Genomic DNA, 19,862 nt, shown 5'->3' with positions numbered 1-19,862 from the left:
GAACAGATTTTCTGACAAAATCAACAAAAAAGTATGGTTTTATGAGAGCGTGAGATTAGTGACAGTGACATTATATATGACATCAGGGTTGTCAGTCAGTAACAAAGTATACAAAACTAGCTGCAAACATACCCAGTAAGCTATAAACACACACAATATCAGTAAGAATAACTGAACGATGATTGTACACGCTGGTCTGAGTGGGCTGGAATGTGAGCCATAGTTTTTTGACTATGATGACATTGCTATTGGCAGGTTAATTGCTTTGAATTGTGAGCGCAGCACAAACAGTAAAATGAATCTGTCACATATCATATCCATCACACTTTACATACTGATTTCTGTCTATAGCAATATGTACAAAGTTTTCTAATGCAGCGAAGGATCGTTACAGACGTTTTGGAAACGGTAATTTTAAGTTTTGCATGTGGATCAAGAGATTTAATAAAATGTTACGTCTAAACAGTTGTCTTTGGCTCACTATAGTGTCATATTAACCAAAAGAAATAATAGCAATAACTACACAAATGTGCCCTATCTTGAAAAAATGATAATTTAAAGAAAGTTCCTTTTTTTTAGGCTGATGGTACTCCTCTTACGTGTCTGTGTGTTCTGATCATACATCTGTCCAGCAGTGGACTCGGCGATGGCTTGCAGCTGATCTGCAGATGACATGACCATAATCTCTATAAGTATGTCCTGTAATTACAAAAAGGAGAAAGAGGTTGATAGAGGGAGAAGGATAGAAAGAGAGAGGATGCAGAGTGAGATTAAAAGATTAAGAATTCTGCAATTGAACTCTGGATGTGAGAAGTTAAGGTCAGGGCACGAGGACTTTAAGTGCAAATGAAAAGAGCCAAATGATGGAAGGAGAGCGCAGATCTCTTCATCTGTTTCACACATTCTATTTAACTGGTGCTGTCACAGAAAATCTGAGAGAGCACATGGGGGAGGATATACACACGGATCACTTGCAGACTCTCACTCAGCTTGAAGCGCTCAAAGAAAAACAAATGGTAAGGAGTGTGAAGTAAACTGTGACAAGGTGTCCACATCTGCACAGCTGCTTAGCTGGTAGGAAGGATGAGGGAAGGGGGCATAGAAATAGCTCACAGGAGGTGGTAGAAGGAACAGACACAACATATGGCTGCTTCCGGAGCTCTAAGTGAATACCAAGTAGGATTATTCCCCCTGGAATTGGCATTCTTGTGGTATGGGAAGCAGGGTCATGCCAGTCCAACACAAAACGCTGTGAGATTGATATCTGAGTCCACCACATAGCAATTCATCATCATCCCAGCTGACTTGACGAGTGCTGTGATTGTTGGGTTGTGAAACCAATACACTCTGTGGTCTGCTGTTGCACTCTAGGAAGCTAGACACACATTAGTTTCACAACTTAAATATGTTTGTAGCCACTGAAAGTCATTCAAAGACGATAATAAACATTTTCCTTTCCTAAAGCCCAAAAAAAGAGGATAACTCAAGTCAATAAAGACCATCTTGAGCTATGATTTTTATTACTTAATAATTAAATTCCATATTTGTTTCGCTATGTTTTTCCTTTTCATTTTAAAGCATTTTTGAAAATGAAACCCTTAATTCTGCTAACCATCTGCCACAGTAACATGTCCTTGTCTGATGTATGTTTATTAGCACCAGGAAATGCAAAGAATTCCTTTGTGTCCCTGGTTCCCAAACTTATGTCTAATAATCTGATCACTGAAACAAATAGGAACAAAACTTCCCCAGGTGAGTTATCGGTGCAAAATATGAACAATATCATTAGGAAATATACTGGTTAAAAGATTTCAAGTTACACAACAATAATAATGTGAACATTTAGCAAGTGAAACACTCAAAACTTTACTGTTATGTTTGCCAAAAAAGACATATTCTTTGAGCTGCTTCGCCATAGCAGATTCACTCAAGGCTTGTTGGCAGTTTGGTGTTTAGAGGTTCCCAACATGTAAACTATATTTTAATGAGCAATGATTTCTCAGAAGTTATGTGGAAAAAAGAATTAGGGACTTTATGTTAGTTGAAACTTACAATACATCCTCATACGTAAACGACAAAACAGCTATATTGCCAGTAAGACCCAAAACACTCATGAATCTTTCCACATTTGCAATGCTAACGACACTAGTAACAAGACTAAACGTAGTATGGATGGTAATGGATGCTAAACTGCATTTGGTGGTTAAAGATGTGATGGTAGAAGGAAAATGTCTTCCGTCTGCAAAAAGCTTCTCATCTGTTGTATTTGCTAGCACAGTCACAAGCCCTGCTGGTATCATCACCAGTGCGTCTGAACAGTTTGGACATGATACATGCACTCACTAACACGTCTGTTGGAGGCCCCCTGAGTAAACCCTCTGCGTTGTGCTGTTAGTGTGTCAGTGCAGATAAGGCTCATGTAGAGTTTGGGTCAGTTTTCATGTCTTGTGACTAAATTGAGGCAATATTTTGCTGCTTCTGTAAGTTTGCTTTGACTACAAAGGAGTTCACAAGGCCAGTGTGTGTTCTGTCTATTAAATGGGAGCATGCAAGTCATTGAAATTATCGCTGGTATTGTTACTGATTGCAGAAAGTTGTTGATTTTGGCTTGAATAGTGGTAGGTAGGTGATTGTTTTTTGTTCGTATTGGTTTAGTTGTTACTGAAAGGTTGAGCTTTGGGTTTAAATGATCAAAAACTAAAGCAGCGGTGGGTAGGTTTGTCTGAAACTATTGTTTCTATTTGTCTCCTCAAATGCGAACACTGTGGTTGGTTGGGTGTTTTAAACATTGTACATTTCTTAGGAAAGAAAGATCAGTGATTTGGAAAGCTTGAACAATTCAAGGGCATCTAAGTCCTCTACTAAAGTGACTATAAAAACTCTGACCAGAGTTGTTTTTGTAGCTGCTGTTTCACATCACTGGTGGTTGTTTGGTGAAAGAGCAGAAAGTTGGTTTGCTTGGATAAGCACAATGTCCCTGTGTGGTTAGTGGTGGCAGTTTTTCAATGGCATTGGGTTTGGTTGGTGTTGGTAGCATGGACAAAGAAACTGTGGGTGTTAAAATGTGGCCAACCCTTATGTGGTTTTGTTGAGTCTGCAGTTTTTATCACTTTAGCAAGATACTAAAGTTTAGTATCTCAAACAATTAGGAATGTGTCACGGTGCTGGGTCATGTGACCCAGTGTTTGAATTTTTATGTATCTTTTGTATTCATTTGTGTTATAGTTTAACTGATCTAGTTGATTTCTAGGTTGCAGTTTAGTCCTTTGTTTCTTAGTCCCTTTTGTCATCTCTCCCTGGTCCGTGCGTCCACTTGTCATGTTTCATGTCTGTGTGGCTCCTGTTGTCAAGTTTGTGTCATGTCTATGTCTCTGTGTTTCCTGTTTTATTTTGGAAGAGTCTGTGTTTTGTTCATTGTAATTAGTGTTTCTCTCCCCTGTGTTGTCATTATGTTTCATTCTAGTCAGCTGTGTCCTCATATGTCTCCACTTCCCCTGATCATGTGTGTATTTAAGTCCTCAGTCTTCCTGTGTTTGTCGTCGTGTCATCTGTGTTACATCCCTCATGTCGTGTCAGGTTAAGTAGTTTCAGGATTCTTGTGCAGTTCATGCTTCTGTTAGTGATTCATGTATTTCATTGTTTCGTCATGCACTCTGCACAAGGTCCTGTTCATAGTCATTGCCAGTCTTCCTAGTTTGTCATAGTTAAGTCAAAGTTTTCCCAGTGTAGGTTCTAGTTTAGTTTCGCCTCTGTCCTTGCTGCTTTATGTTGCCCCTATATCAGCCATAATAAAGGCTCGCCTTTTGTTAAAGTTAGTTCTGTCTCCTCGCCTGTGTCCGCACCTGGGTCCTCCACACACTCTCCACATGGTCTGCCACTGCTGATTTGACTCGTAGGTAGTAATTAAGGTTACTTGATGGCAAAAATGCAGCCTAAAGACACTTAAACCATATAGATGTTGAGAAAGATCTTAAGTAGAAAATGTGACATCAGAACCACTTTTGCCCCAACTAAAATTAAATTGAAGTATTGATTTTAAAACACTGACTTACAGATACATTTTTCTGACATTGGGTATCTGCTTGCTCATAGATTTACATCCCTCCTTTTGTCCCCCATCTTGCAATAGCTGACTTTATGCATTGGACAGTTAACAATCAGAAGGTTATTTTTAAGTTAGTGGAAGCGTCCCAGAGCTGTTTAATGTGGATTGAACCCAGGAGGTGCTTGGCGTTGAATGGTTGATGGTAGATTCCTTTCAACTTTAGGAAATACCCCAAAGAAAATACACCTGTCAAAATCCATTATCCCAGATGCTGATAGACTGTGATGTTTCTCAAGAATCACAGGTGGACTTAATACATTTTGCCAAATGGGCTGAGGAGTAATAGTTACCCAACCTGGACTAAACCGTGGTTGGATGCAAAAGAGACAAAGCTATGCTGAATACAATCCAGTGCAGTGTTTTGAAATGGTTTAAAATAACACACTAGGAGCTGACTATGTAAATGCATGTCAAGCAAAACTTTTCACCGCAGCAGGGAATTCTTATGGGGTTGTTTTAATGATAGCCTGATGCTTCTCCTGTAATGGGCATGTCTGCATTCATTCATCCATTAGTCTCTGCCTGACTTGAATGTTCAAATAAATCTCTTGTGCAGAAAAGGTACCTCAGAATCACTGGGCTGTGTAAAGGACGTGGTTAAAAAAAAGAGACACATCACAAAAGAAAATGGAAATTGTCCCTTGCATGAGCATTATATGATCCAAATAAAAGTGTGCTCATCCAGTTCAGAGTAGAAATGGAATAAAGCGTTTTGTAGGGTTTCTAGAATCTTCTCATTAGTAGGTAGTCTGTCGAGCAGCTCGAGTAAACTTGAACGGCCTAAATAGGCTAATCACATTGGCGGTTGTCTTGCATTTAGTCTCTTACAGTGGGGTTCATAACAAATGGGTAATTTGCTTTGGTTTAGAATGCGCAAGACATAATACATGGATTACTGGAGGTCTAATAATCAGTCGACATTTGAGGGAATACGTGGGTTTGGTGCTGAAAAGACATGTAGATGAACCAGTGCTAAATATTTGCCTTACTTAGCTTCTTAAATATTTAGTGTTCCTTTCTGTTTAGTATGCAGTAATGCTATATTCTCTAAATTAAGCTACAAAGGGCGGCTTAGAGCTTTGAGGAAGGATCTAAAGGTTGCTAGTGTCACTCCCTTGAGCAGCTGGGAAAACGCAGCTGTAGCCTGGTGGATGACTTACAGTTTGATAAATAAAGGTTAAAAGATAAACTTTCTCTACACAGCTGTCACCTTTTTTGACTGAATGTTTTCTTGTCTGATAGATCCTTCTGCAGGGAAAGAACCCGGGTGTGGTATGGGAGTACACTTTGCCTCGCACTGAGAGGAAGCCTGATTACAGCTGGGGTGTGGTGCGCTCGGATTGCTCTGCTCCCTGTGCCGGAGGTGAGGCAGTTTTTATTTGTATGTCCATCTGTTGATGCCTGGATAAAACTAGAGGAGTTCTGTACACAGGATAAGTAAATTAAATTAACATTTGCCAAAATCCACCACTGAACTGCAACAGTCAAATCAAGCTATTACTTTAATTGACAATGTAGCAGCAAAGACTTCAAACTTGGAATTGATGGAATTGATCATCAATTAAATAGCAAATAAACTAAGAAGACTTCTTTTAACATCTCAATTTGAAACAAAATCCCCAGCGTTTTAAAATCTGCTCAGGATTTGGAATGCATCAAATCAGCCCCTGATGAAAAGCCTGAATGGCATAGCAACAGAATCTAAGTTGCTTACAATAAAAGAGAGGCAGAAATATGTGCAGATGTACTAAAAGTGATAAGGAAAAGTTGTGTGTGTGTGTGTTTATAGGTCTGCTTTTTCTGTGTGTGGCTGTTTTTGTGTTGTGTATAATACCCTGATGAACAGTGTTCCAGGAAATGTGCTAAGGTTAATGAAAAGCACCTTTGTCAGACTTTCTCCTGAAAGACTCACAGCTACTATCCAGCTTACTTGTTAGTGAATAGCTGTTGTGTTTAAGGTACATGTAGTTTCATTTGCCATGCCTCTAGGTGCTGCGACAGCCGGCAGACCTCTAGACATATTTTTTGTGTTGATTCATGACAGTTAGAAAATTTAAATTTGACTTTAAATGCATCCACATTGCAGGGATGAAAAATAAAGATCCTTAATTACCTGAAAGAAACACATTACGATTTCTCTGCTTCTCTCTCCCTGTCTCTCCATCAGGTCGTATCTCAACCAAGGCTATCTGTTTGCAGGACCAGAAGGCTCAGGTCAACTCCAGCATGTGTAATCCCCACACCAGGCCTGCACTGGGCTCCCATCTCTGCAATACGCAGCCTTGCCCTGCATAGTAAGTGTGTGTGGGTCAAAGAATTTCTATGTGTACAGTTGGCTGTGGGATATGTGGCATGTGTCTTTATGCTGCCAAATTTTCAGGAACCTAGGGCGCTGGTTTTTTTTTTTTTTTTTAATAGGTGCGCACACACACACACACACACACACACACACACACACACACACACACACACACACGCACACACACACACACACACACACACACAAAAATACTGTGGTTGAGCTGTCTAGAGGTTGCCTGTGGTCTATTTGCTGTGGCTAGCCAGCACTCCGCTCAGCCTGTGTTCTTCTTGTCACTATCCTCGTCTTTTCTTGGCCCACTTTTTTTTTTTTTTTGAGAAAACACATGAAAGCCCACTGCATCTTGTGCTCTTTTGGATAAGTCTTTGTTGCCTTGAAGTGTTTTCTCCAGCTGTGTCTCCATGTGAGTGTCAAGTGTTGGTAACTGATCTCTTGTCTACATGTATGCCCTGATGATTTTCATTCTTTCATTTAGACCATTTAGTTTAAACAATTTTAACATGGCCTTTTAACCCGTTAATGATCCTGAGACCTAAAAATGCAAAATATGAGAAAAAATGCTACACTGTTTTTGATCACTAGAAAGAAACTTTCCGAGCTCATGCTTCATCTGAGCTGAATCTACCGCTGAAGTCACAGAGGTCATGTCCATATTTCTGTCAGTGTTTGTAGTGAAATAACAAAAAGAGAGGGCTTCATTGTGGAAATGTAGTTAAAAGCAACCAACATCTTAGAATGCAAACTCTTTAGATTTTTAATATGGATTGTGACATTTTAGGCTAAATATCAAATTATGCAAATGCAAAAAAAAGAAACAAATTTTAGGCAATGATTTAACTAAAAAGGAAACATTGGGGTTGAGATGAAAAAATAAAGAAAAGCAAGGCTAAAGAGCAGGAAGAAGACATCAAAGCTGGCTCTGAACGACTGCTGATTTCTGTGCATACCCTCTCATATATACTCAGCCCAAAGCTTCCTGCATTTCTCAGTAGCAAAACCATGGCTGTGTTTTATCTCCTTGGTCTAGACACTGAGCCTAATGGCATGCATTTTTAAAGGAGACAGTGCATTTTGGGACCAATGCAGCAAGCAAAGGAGGAAAACAGGAGATAGTTCAGTGGAGTAACAAGTTGAAACAGCGCTGAATAAATGGGCCCTCTTCTACAGTATGTAGGGCTTTGGCTCGGGGAAATTGAGCTAGCTTGATTTACAGCATTGCTCCAAAGAACAGGCAAGAAACTGTGTCTTAGGTTCAGAGAGAGTACTCACTCATGCACATGCAAACACACACACAGAGAAAAGCAACATGCCAACATAGAAAGGCAGCATGCATTCTTATAGTTCCTTTTCCAAATGCATAATGCTGGAATCATGTATTTCTGGTCCAAACCGTGCTTTAAAAGTAGAAATATAAGCTGCTTCTCTGATCTTAATGATGTTGTTATTTTGTTCACTATTAGCCATGCTACAACAAGTCCAGACTGAACTTTCTCCTGTGTCAGGAGTTGAATAAGCCAGACAGCTATCAGTTACACCTCCAGCATACAGCCTCTGTTTCTTACTAAGTTTCCCACCACCCGAGAGGACATTTCCTGCTCCTAATCTTGGGCATACCATTTCTGCTATCTCGGTGAAAGCTATTAAACAGCCTTGTTGCGTGTCCCATCCGCCTCTTTTTGCTTAGCGCAGAAAATGGTATAAATAATTACTGTCCATGCAGGGAAATAAATAAGCTTGACACCCATGGATTCTATTTTCTACAGTAGCTGACAGTTTTTCTCAGATGGTTGTGAGTATGGGCCAATTTATGGATGCTACACAGGAAGCAAGTTGAGTTGAGTGAGCAGCATGAAAGCTTTAATGACTGCATTAAGACCTCCAGGATGTATGGGCACGCATTCAAGAGCCCAGCAGAGAAAAGAAAAATTGACAATGAAGTGGATGCATGTGTACTATGTGAGTGAACATCAGTGTTTGGGTGTGTGTGTGTGTGTGTGTGTGTGTGTGTGTGTGTGGAAGGAGGGGTAATGTGAAAGTGCCTGTTTATCTCTGTGACATGTATCTCGGGTGCTGACAGGCCTATCCATGTTTTATTGTGCAGAGATGGAAGGATTCCCATGGGGCCAGGCCAGTCTAGCCATGCAGAGCCAGTCAACCCCCACCCCAAGCCCAACGCTCACAGCCTCACATAAAATACACACACAGCTTCACCCGTTCACTCTTATCTACTCCCTTTCTTTTGCTTTAGACCTGTTCTCTCTCTACTTTGCGGGGATGCTGGACTGTGATGTTGCAGCAGGTTCCCATAACATGGGGACGGAAGGAGAATTTTAATAAGTCAGTTCAAACATTTGGGCTAGCTTGAAATTAGGAAGAGAATCCTCCTTTAAAGATATTTAACTCAGCATGAACATCAGTTTTGTAAGTGCCAACAAATCAGTTCAAACGATCTATGTACCAGGCATATTTACCACTTTTTAGGATCTATACTGCAAAGTTAAGAGTAAAATAACTTCAACATGAAAAGAGCACCTTTATCTTATTACTCTTTTCAACTTGCAACAGCTTCTAGAGCTCACTGAATGTTTGTGAAGAGACAAAGGACACAGTAAATGCATTTGCTAAAGGACTGGACATGTGTGGGAAATGCAAACCAGACAAGCAGCTTGTTAAAGAAGGTTGGATTGTGGTATATAATTATGCTTAGGATCTTAAGAAAACCACACGGCTCCAATATTAGAATTAGAATAGTTCCATTCACTGGTGGTACCTGGTCTGCAGCCATGCAAGTACCAGAAAATATACAGTCGAGCTTTTCAGAACCTCCTTTGCAGCAATGTGCTGTTCCTACCTCAGGTAATGAAACATTTTAGAGATACAAATTACAGCTAGGTCAGTGGTGGTTTGCAGTGAAGCGGAGTGGCTCTTCAGCCACTTTCCCCCAATGATATATTGTTATTTATAAGCCAGGAAAAACAGCAGGGGAAAAAGCAAAACAGTCCACAAGCCAAAAAATCCCAAACCATTCCTTTTGGGTCCCACTGGTTGACATCTATCCCATTTCCAAATTGTAGTTTAGTCCCGCAGCTTCATTTGCCTGTGGCATTTGAACAAAAATGAAAGCATTTTTCTTCCCCTGAAGCAGGTCGGTGGTATAGAGGAATGGTCCCTGTGGTAGCGTGTTCTCTCAGAACTGGACAGCGCCATCTGCCCATCCCTCCATCTCCCTCTTCTAAGCCTGTGGTTGTCAGACCACTCATTTGGTGAAATCTCCCCCTACAGCCCTGATGCCAAGACAGAAACTATTTTAGACATAACAGGAGGCTTTTCATCAGTGGTGAAGCAGGATTTCAAAAGGACAAAGAGCGAAGAGATTAGAAGTAAGAAGATGAGGGCAGAGTGAACAGGTGAAAGAGAAATAAATGAGCCAAACAAACCAAAGGGGAAGAAAAAGTGTTGCATGTTGTGGTTGGCCTTGAGGAACTTGAAAAAGCTGTCATTAAGAGTCAGGTATAGAAATGGTTTTCCTGTTTAGTTTCATATACAATGATAAATATGGAGATTGATCGAACTGCAGAGACATGAAGATATATTCTGTCTTTTCTTTTATTGCTGATAACCAGCTCTGAGCCAAGAATCTAACTTAATAAATTCATTTTTTTAATTTAACCAGGGTAGAAAGGGCTGTTTTACGAAGCACAACAATAAGAACTTTTCAGAAATGTTTGGTGCGATGACAGCTTGTATTTCAGTGGGTAATTGAGGTTTATTGGTAAAAAGGAAGTTTTTCTTTCCCACTCATGCACTTGGGAAAAGCACAGAGTGGGATTGTCAGTTTCTATGATATTGTAAGGTCTTGAACTTGGAATATGCAGCTCTGTGAGACAACTGTGCTGAATGGCACTAAAGTAAGATGCAATTAAATAAAACTCAATTTCTGTATTTGAGCAGTGACTGAGGCAAACCTTCCATGTTTTCTTAAATCTCCTCTGCTCTCTTGGCACAGTTGGGCACCAGGAGACTGGGGTGCTTGCAGTCGGTCATGTGGTGGCGGTCAACAAACCAGGACACTGCGCTGCATGAGGAAGGTAACCTACCAACGGGAGGAGGTGGTGGCGCACTCCTTCTGCCCTGTAATCTCTCCGGCCCAAGTCCAGCCCTGCCACACCCAGTCCTGCCCGCCAGAATGGAGCACTGGATCTTGGTCACAGGTGGGTTTGTAGCAACATTCTAAAACCACAAGAACAGCGTAGCTTTTAATTTTGACAGTCCACGTTGACCTAGGATGAATCGCTATGAAGTTTTGTACTGACATTTACGATCCCTGCAAGTCAAATCCTAATGACTTTGGGAACCTCTACCTTTTCCTTTATTGCCACATGAGGTTTATATTCATGGTTTAAGGAAAATATTTTGGCAACTACTAAATGGATTTCTGTGACACTAGTTACTGTTATTCATGTTCCCCATAGGGTAGTCTGCAATAACTCTGCTGACCCTTCACCTAACAGTCAATCTAGTGCCATTAACAAACTCAATGTTAACACTTAGCAAATGTCCGTACGCAAACATGTTAAACTCAAGAATTAAACTGTTGTGCTCTCCATGGCATTACACTGATCACATTTAGAACACAGTAGCACTGCACAGCTTCAGAAAGCTCTTAGCAAAATATTGAACACTTTTTTCTACACACATTAAGAGCGACCGTGGCTCAGGGGGTTGGGAAGCGTATCTGTAACCGGAAGGTCGCCGGTTCGATCCCCGGGCTCTGTGTCCTTGGGCAAGACACGTTACCCTACTGGTGTTAGCCAGAGGGGCCGATGGCGTGATATGGCAGCCTCGCTTCTGTCAGTCTGCCCCAGGGCAGCTGTGGCTACAACCGTAGCTTGCCTCCACCAGTGTGTGAATGTGAGAGTGAATGAATAGTGGCATTGTAAAGCGCTTTGGGTGCCTTGAAAAGCGCTATATAAATCAAATCCATTATTATTATTATTATACCAAGACGATCTGACATTTTATTTACTCCTGTGCATTTCCCACCATGAAAAAGGCTTTAGGTATTGTTTTATAAATTTTGGTTAAAAAATGAGTTTATTTCACTCATAGGTGTCAATACCCAGTCTTTGCCTACTCTATTGTTAAGTCATTATTTTTTTACTAAAAGGGTTAGAGGTTATGAGGGATATCTGTCATAGCTAATTTATTTTCCTTAAGTGCAAGTAAAGCATCACCAGTGTGTGGTCAATGCACACTGGTATGTCTCTGCCTGACAGAACCCTGTCTGTGTCTAGGAAGGTACATATTCACTCATACACTGAGTTTCCTTTTCAAGCTGTCAGTTGTTTCACTCAAGCTCAAACAAATGCTCTGCTGCCCTCTGTTGGATTTTTTTGCCTTTATTTAGATAGGTGGGTCCCATTAAGATTATTTTCCTATTTATAGGAAGTTCTGGATTTGTGGAACACAGTACGAGATAAATTACACAATGTTAATAGTCTTTACTAGTAAAGAAAGATCACTTGTCAGGAACATTAAAGTTTTAAAAAAATTCAGATTAAAACAAATTCTTACCCTTTTCTATATTTCACCTCCTGTCAAAATTAAGTCCTTTGTGTTGTTTGACATATCTATTTAAGAACTAACTGTATCCATCTAGTAACATAGCACATGCTTAAATAACGACACAGCTACATAAGGTGGAGTCAACTCTTTTATAAGCAATGAGTAGTTATTCGCTGCACAGAACTGTTTTGTTTCTTTGCAAAGCATGGTCTTGATTACATTGTTTAATGATCTGGCTAGTTGATGGATTTGGCTGGTTCCTCTTTATCTACAGTGCATCACATAATAGACTGAGCCTTTCAGTGCTCATATCCCTGTATACAATATTAATAGCCTGGCAGCACATCTGATACTTTGTAAACTGTTCCAGGTTGTTTAGCTGATGTGACCTGTGCAGTCCGGACATTCAGCTGCCATTCAGCCATCATTCTTCGGGACACTCAAATTGTGTGTTTGCACTATTTTGTAACAGCAGCCTGAGTTCAGTTTGCGGTCAGGCAGAGACAAGGCCAGCGTCCCTGAAAAGATCAATCGGAGCTTTTAGTGACAAGAGGACAACTGGGATGTGTGTAGTTGTGAGTGTAGATGCTCAGATGTGTGTGTCTGTTCTCTAATAAATTAATGCGGTGTGTTCAGATAATCTGCCCTGATGGCTGTGCTCCTCAGTCCCAGTGGGGCAGTTCGACTCTGCTGTCCATCTCTCTGCAGTTCACATGGAGTTTACAGAACCAATGTCTGCTGTTAGTGAGGACTTTGATGAGTTGGGGTCACATTCATCCCAGAGTTATTGGTTTATTGTGTTTAATGACAGGCCATAATGTGCTGCCATCAAACCAGTGACCTTCTGTTTGCTTATCCACCATGTGGTGAATTAGGAATGCATTAACAGTGTCTGTGCCAAGGATTTAACTGCTGTTAATATGGCCTAATGTTTAAATGTGATGGAAGCTGAAGGTTAAACCAATCATAAGACTATAAGTTACAGTGTATGTGCGTACAAGTAATCTGTGTATGGCCATTAAACCTTTGCTTAGTGAATCATTAATATCCCAAGGATCATCTGTAGTTTTGACTTTTGCTCCACAATGACTTTTACTTCCTACTTGTCCGTGTTCAGTGCTCCAAGACCTGCGGCCGTGGCCTGAGGAAGCGGACCGTGTTTTGCCGCAGCACCGATCCAGGGGCCAAAGCTGTGGTGGTGCCCGACAGCATGTGCAGACAGCACCACAGACCCAAAGCCCAAGAGACCTGCGTCCTGCGGCGTTGCCCTAAGAATGAGAGGCTTCAGTGGATCCCCACTCCTTGGGGAGAGGTAAGAAAAAAGGACTCATGAAACTCAAGAAAAATGGAAGTGAACTGAATTTTGAGTTCAGATCCGCAGTGAGGCATTTCTATTTGTGGGTCAGTTTGTTGCTTATTGGTGTGTCTGTCTCAGTACAGTGCGACAGATGAAAAAGTAGTGTCCTGAAACTATATAAAACATCAGGAATAAACATTCTTTTTTTTGATGTTGGACCCTCAGAATAAAGAATACAAAGCCCTCTTTCTAGCTTGCCCATTTTTCAAAAACACTTAACAATCATACAGGGAGAAATCTATCATAGAACAGAGAAAGCAGTTTCACAGCCAGCAGCCTCAATAGACCAGAATGAAATGCAACATGTTTCACCTGGAACTATCATTACTCCTCTGCTTCATTTCCCCGCACTGCGCTTGTTGAAAATAATACTGGCACAAACAAATTGAACTGGGAGTAGAGGAGGCAGGTTGGGGGAAATAAGTAACTCTATATATTTTACAAAACTGAACATCTAACTTTTTGTGACCTGTGGAAGATGCATTTCTGCAAAGAAACTACCAACAACCAAAATCAGGGAATTAAACTAACCGTAGTGTTTATAATTCATTTCATTTCACACATTATCAGTACATACTACCAATGCGCAAATTACAGTAGGTGACCTAATTAATATTTTACAATCTGCTGTGGTGAGCGCAGCTGAAAGAAGATGTTTGAATATTGAGAGATGAAGAAAACAGTACAATAATTATCTACACCTGAAGCCCTTTTTTGCATTCTTTTTACAAATAGCAACGTTAACTTAATAATTGCAGTGAAAAAAACAAACATCTGTGAAAAATCTTGGCTGTGTTAGTGAGATACTCGAGCCTCTTGCACTTCACTCTGCTTCTCTGTGGCTGTGTGAGAGGGAGCTGCCTGGGTCCCGCTCACAGCCAAATAAGCTGAGAGTGAAAGAGAGAGAAAGTGAGTGAGCGCAGAAGGACAGAAGCAGTGTGACCACAAATGACAGCAAAACGAGTCTCATTTTTCAAAACCAAAAAACTTCAAGCTCCTCTTTTGTGCACATATTCTTCTCATCTAGCTCCAACCTTTTTCATCCTCCCTGTTGCTCTTCAAGCCTTCAGTGTACTGAACCTTGTAGGCCCTGAACCTTTTCTAGCCATTAACAGGGTGTCTGCCTGGCATGTTCAAATTGCCCACCGTAGCCTTAGGAAGTGCAGTTTTGGAAATGTATAACATGTATAGTCAGAAATGTTATAGATTGTTTCTGCTCGACTAAACTTTGCGTGATGTGACTTTTATTTGCCCCATTGAAAGTACTTAGTTGTTAGTAAATATTTGTTTTGCTATACACTTGGAGCCATGAGTGTGAATGATAGGTGGTTAATGGGGTCCCATGCTTCTGAAATGGATAATGATTAGCAGCGGTTGCTACTTTGTGACAGATCAAATGTGTTGGCTCACTCGATACTAATACTGAGAAGTTTCACCCAGGTGAATCTGTGGAAGTCAGTTCAGATAGGATTTTTTTTCTGCATTTGTGCCAAAGATGGTCATATTTTTACCTGTTGTAGCAGAAAGCCGGGCTGATAAAACACACAGGTGACACAAACTGTCTGCTCATCATATATAATGACTGAAAAATACACAGTAAAGCATATCAGGGTTTTCTTTTTTTTTTTTTTTTTGCTCCTTAACTACAACAGTAAATGAGCTTGCAGTGTCTGTAACTACAGGAACCATCCCATCACTTACAACCACTCACAGAGTTCATTTTCTAAAGCTGTCCCTCCTGCTTGCACTCTGTTTCAGTGCTCCAGGTCGTGTGGCTCAGGCATCCAGAAAAGAGAGCTTCACTGTGGGGAGAGAGACTCACAGGGAGGGTATGTGCCTTCAACTACACACTAAGACATCCCTCATACTTTAATAGATCTGCACAGATACTTGAGACCCCACTGTGCCATCTGTTTACTATCATCTGAGTCAGAATTTCAATGTTTTTCAAATGAGAAGCTCTGTAGGAATAGTCATTTTGAGCAGATAGCCTGTCCTCTCGTTGCACAGGTATGTGGTGTTTACTATACGGAGGTGCAGGAATATAGCCAAACCTTTGGTGGATCTTCAGCAAGGATGCAACCGAGGTCCATGCCCAGAGCTCCCTCGGGTGGTCCCTGGAAGAACGACCTCAAGCGTAGTGGTCTTAGGCTGGTACGCCTCTCCCTGGCAGCAGGTAGATTTTCTTGTGCTTTGGTTAAATGCTATCTATATCAAAAGATTTTACGGATACTTGTGTGTTCAAGCTGAAAATCTCACAGTTTGAAGATTTTCTACCTTATATGACACAGTATGATTACAGCTTTGATGTGTTAAAGTTACACTGCTAAAAATATAAAAAGGGACACTTCATATCCATTTGTTAAACATCGTGTCAAGAAATGTTATTTTATCTACCTTTAAAGTTTATTCAGACTGACCCATGTTGCACTACTGCCTCTATGGGTCAGCTCACATCAGCAACACATCCTGAGCCCTCGACTGTCACACAGAGTTGGTCTTAGGTCAGTTTTCACTTAAATCGGACTAAACACGGACTGCCATTGTCGGACTCTGATTGGTTATGTCATGAGGCATGTGATACTGATGTAAAAAGTGTAAGAACTGCTCAAAACCTGATTTCATTCTTTTTGAACTATTCTGTCACAGTACTTGTCACAGTAAAGATTTATAAGTTGCACACATTGTAAGTGACAGATGATTGACTAGAGCAGCCTTTTATTGTTAACAGTACCCAGCATGTTCAGTCCTTGCCATGCAAATCACTGATATCAAATGGAATGCTGCCTTGGCAGTAGGTATACTGAAATGGCTTAGTGGGCTTCAGATTGAACTTGCTTTAACTTGTGTCCACTCTAATATGAATGGGTTGGACACACCACTCTAGACTCGGGTGATATGTACACCAGCTCTAAAAATTGATTTATTTTCTATTTCACTGTCTCTGAATTGACATTTTTTCGCTTTTGTTTAAGAGACTCTCTTCAGTCTGAGTCTTTTGCATAAATCATTAATTGTTACTAATTGTCATAATACCACATTCAAGTGCCGCCCCCCCCCCCCCCCAAGAAAACTAAGTGGCAGACTATACAGTGTAGGTGATGTAAGTTTACAGATGTAGCAGAGGTCTTAGCCAGAAGTGGAACTGTGGATATGTGGGATAGGCCAAAAGATGTAGAGTCTTTTGGGGTACGGTTGTGTCGACTATGTGTTACATCATCTATTATGCAAAACGTCTTAAGGGCAACCTCTTATAGTGCAGGTCTTATTCTGCTTGATCTCAAGCTTGTGATCCTTGTATGATTCCACCAGAGAAGATATCTCTTGACACCTGCTGCAGGGCAGGTACATGGTGTTAGGGTTGTTTGTTTTCTTCATCTGTTCTTTGTCTCTGCGTAGAGTTTTCTTCCATTCTTTCCCCTCCCTCCCCTTATCCCTTTATTACAGCTGCTTTTCCTCTCTCAAACTTTTTCCCCTCTTATTTGTATGACTGTGCTTCCTCTTGTATCTCTTCTTCTCATTTGTTTCTTTTCTTTTTGGCTCACTGCCTCTTCTCTCCTGCCTTTGTCTCAGTGCTCTGTGTCCTGTGGCGGAGGAGTCCAGACTCGATCCATCCAATGTCTTCGACAAGGTCGCCCCGCAGCTGGTTGCCTGCCACACCAGAGGCCTGTCACTTCTAGGGCATGCAACACGCAGTTCTGCCCGGCTGCTCCCCCGGCTCCAGCACATCGCTCTAGCAGCCGGGTCACAGCTGCTGGACCAGCACTGAAAGGTATATTTCTCCGAGGGAGCAAAGAACAAATTTATTCAGCATCATTAAATGATGACCATATAATTACAGACATGGAGGAGATTTACTATTGAGATTTCATTCAAAGACTAGCAGCCCAAGAGTTTGCAAGAGTTAGCATCATACTGTATCAAAGTAATATGGCAAACCAATTAGTTAGCATGCCAACACACTAATGTGTAGCACACTTCAGTTTGTTAGTATTTTGCATGTTAAGGAGCTGAACCATTTCTCACCTTTTCGGTGGCGATGACTCAGACAAGAGAGCATTTGGACTATTAATTGGAAGGTTGGTGGCGCAGTCCTCATTTCCTCCAGTTTAGGCGTTCTTGAGCAAAATAGTGAACTCCAAATTGCCCCTGATGCATCCATCAGAGTATGATTGTGTGCATGATAGTTAAAAAGTGCTTAAAGGCATAGAATTAAATGCTGTACGAACGAGTGTTTGTAAATGGCTTTCAATAACAAGCACTGTATAAGTATCAGTCCATTTATATTAGCAGGCCATCACACTAAAGTGTGTAACAGTTATTAACATCATTAAACACTGGCCTATACACAGCTTAAAACCAGCATGTTAGTATTGCCATTGGGAGCATATTAACATGCTGACATTAGCACTGTGTGTGTTGGTGTTCAACTAATTAGTCACTGAATGAACTGAAAAACAAAAAAGTTTAGCAATAATTTAGTCAAATGTTTTCTGGTTTGCTACTTTCTTTGCTTTGTTTATTCTCATATCTTCAAGTTAATGTTTATTCTTATAATATGTATAATAGCATTGCTTCTTTTTGTTTTCTCTTCAGAAGAACACTGTGTGGATCACTTCAGCTGGTGCCACTTGGTCCCTCAGCACGGCGTCTGTAACCACAAGTTCTATGGAGAGCAGTGCTGCAAGTCCTGCTCCAGCAAGAAGCCATAGAGCTCTGACACCTCTGAGTCCACAACGGCCAGCCTCGAACAAAAGTGCTGCTACGGAGACCATTCAGGGGCAAATACCCACTACACACAGGACTGTGCACAGCAATGTGTGTTTTCTTCCTGGAGTACTTGACTAATGCATTTTGTATAGAAGTGAAAGAGTACATACACAGACTTTGTTCAAGAAGGCAACGTGGCTGCTGATGCTCTTCTGCCAAAGTGGTGTCATCAGGTCAATGCTCACATTGAAACTGGAAAGACAGTGAAATCCAAACTGAAGACTTGTTGTAAAATATATGTATCTTGATATTTTGTGGAGTATTTTCCTCTTGAAACCCCTGAAACTAGAAAGCCATCAGGACAACAGGAAAGAACAATAGTGTGATTAGTTATATGTTGTGCATTTAAAGGCATCTGGTTTCGTATGTCTTTGTTTAAGTTATTATGGGTCCTAATATATGATTTTACATTTTGTGAGATTTACAGTGGATTTGGGACATGTTATTTTTGTGTTTTGTGCCAGTCACCCTTGCATTCACATGATTCAGTTTTATATGGGGCGTTAGTAATCAGGTGAACTGCACTTCTCCTTCACATGATGTCCACTTGTCCTGTTTACTACTCCTGAATCGCACCACGTCACATTCATGTCAGTGCTATTTAAACATCCGTATCTGTGTACCTAAAATATGTTATTCAACTGCGTTGTAAGTGGTTGTATTTTTTTTTTAATCTCTGCTTTATCTTTATGGTAAATAACTTCACCATCTATCTGCTTTTCTTTTCTTCACTGCATTCTCTCTATCGATTACAGCCACAATGAGGTGAATAATGAGTAAGGCTGTCTGCAAGCCTGGGGGAGAGTAGAGGAGGGTGAAGAGGGAGAGAAGAGGATGATTGCTCGGTAAGCGTGGGTGCAGTCTAGATAGCAAGGGGTTTTGGTTATTGAGAGAGAGTAGTGTAGGTGTGTTCTTCACAGAAGTCTGGTCAAAATATAGAGACGTGGCAGGTTGAGCTTGAGATAAGAGATGATGCACTCGTGTTCATTTCTGTTTTGATTGGGGCACAAAACAACATAAAAACAACATATATGCAGTAGTTTGGTTGAAGGGAATTTTAATGGCTCAAACTCTAAAAGCAGACAGTAATGTAAAATAGACTGACTGATTTATTGGCAATCCAATATTAGCTACTGGCTGGTCTCTCAATATCTACATTTATAACAACCGATAAATACAATTTCTTAAAAGAGATCAAGGAAGAAAAGCAAAAACACCCTTGAACCAATATGAAATCAAGACGTAAACAAACCAATATCTATTTCTTTAAATAAAAGAATCTGCAAACATGATTGATCAATGTATAAATAGTCTACAAACTCACCTATTATGCTATTTGATTTACCCCCTTAAGAAAACGACTAATAATTTGAGACTTCAGGTAATACTGTATTTATAGATGTATATAAATATACAGTATAAAAACGAAATTGTAGTCAGGCTAAAATTTTCTTCGTACATAAAACTGTTGCCTGTAGTGACAAACCAATGAAAAAATGTGATGCATTTTAACTTCTTGTTTTTTTTTATATTTCCCCCACATCTTTACAATTCACTTTCTCTTCTCTGATCAGTCTAAAAAAAACTTGTTATTCTCACTTTGCATAAGACCACATAAAAGAATTAGCAAGGTTAGCAACTAACTGGTAAACACAGGAGACCAGTAGAGCAGTAAAAAGCAGCATATAATATTGTCATTTTAAAACCTGTCTTAATTTATATTTAGGCAACTTGAAGTTAATGGA

The 19,862-nt window shown here is 40.5% G+C and overlaps 1 protein-coding gene across 3 annotated transcripts in view; it reads left to right on the top strand.

Annotated features, from left to right (window-relative positions):
- The window catches only part of adamts18 (ADAM metallopeptidase with thrombospondin type 1 motif, 18), a 55,583-nt gene extending 36,756 nt beyond the window's left edge, over positions 1-18,827 (top strand). For 2 of the 3 annotated variants that reach the window (XM_086305150.1, XM_086305254.1), the window contains 8 exons: positions 5,348-5,468; positions 6,273-6,399; positions 10,432-10,636; positions 13,108-13,302; positions 15,106-15,176; positions 15,358-15,523; positions 16,921-17,119; positions 17,944-18,827. In XM_086305150.1, coding sequence (XP_086161276.1) covers positions 5,348-5,468; positions 6,273-6,399; positions 10,432-10,636; positions 13,108-13,302; positions 15,106-15,176; positions 15,358-15,523; positions 16,921-17,119; positions 17,944-18,059 — 1,200 coding nt within the window. In that variant the 3' untranslated portion in view covers positions 18,060-18,827. The remainder of the gene's footprint in view (positions 1-5,347; positions 5,469-6,272; positions 6,400-10,431; positions 10,637-13,107; positions 13,303-15,105; positions 15,177-15,357; positions 15,524-16,920; positions 17,120-17,943) is intronic. The other variant, XM_086305207.1, reaches the window with a different exon arrangement.
- The last annotated feature ends 1,035 nt before the right edge of the window (positions 18,828-19,862 follow it).

Source organism: Aulonocara sp. 'chitande type north' Nkhata Bay, linkage group LG1 (genome assembly GCF_057382095.1).
Source record: "Aulonocara sp. 'chitande type north' Nkhata Bay isolate Kocher_YH1m ecotype deep benthic linkage group LG1, A_spYH_male_GT1.1, whole genome shotgun sequence".
Lineage (NCBI taxonomy): Eukaryota > Metazoa > Chordata > Actinopteri > Cichliformes > Cichlidae > Aulonocara > Aulonocara sp. 'chitande type north' Nkhata Bay.
This window is presented reverse-complemented; position numbering and strand designations above follow the sequence as displayed.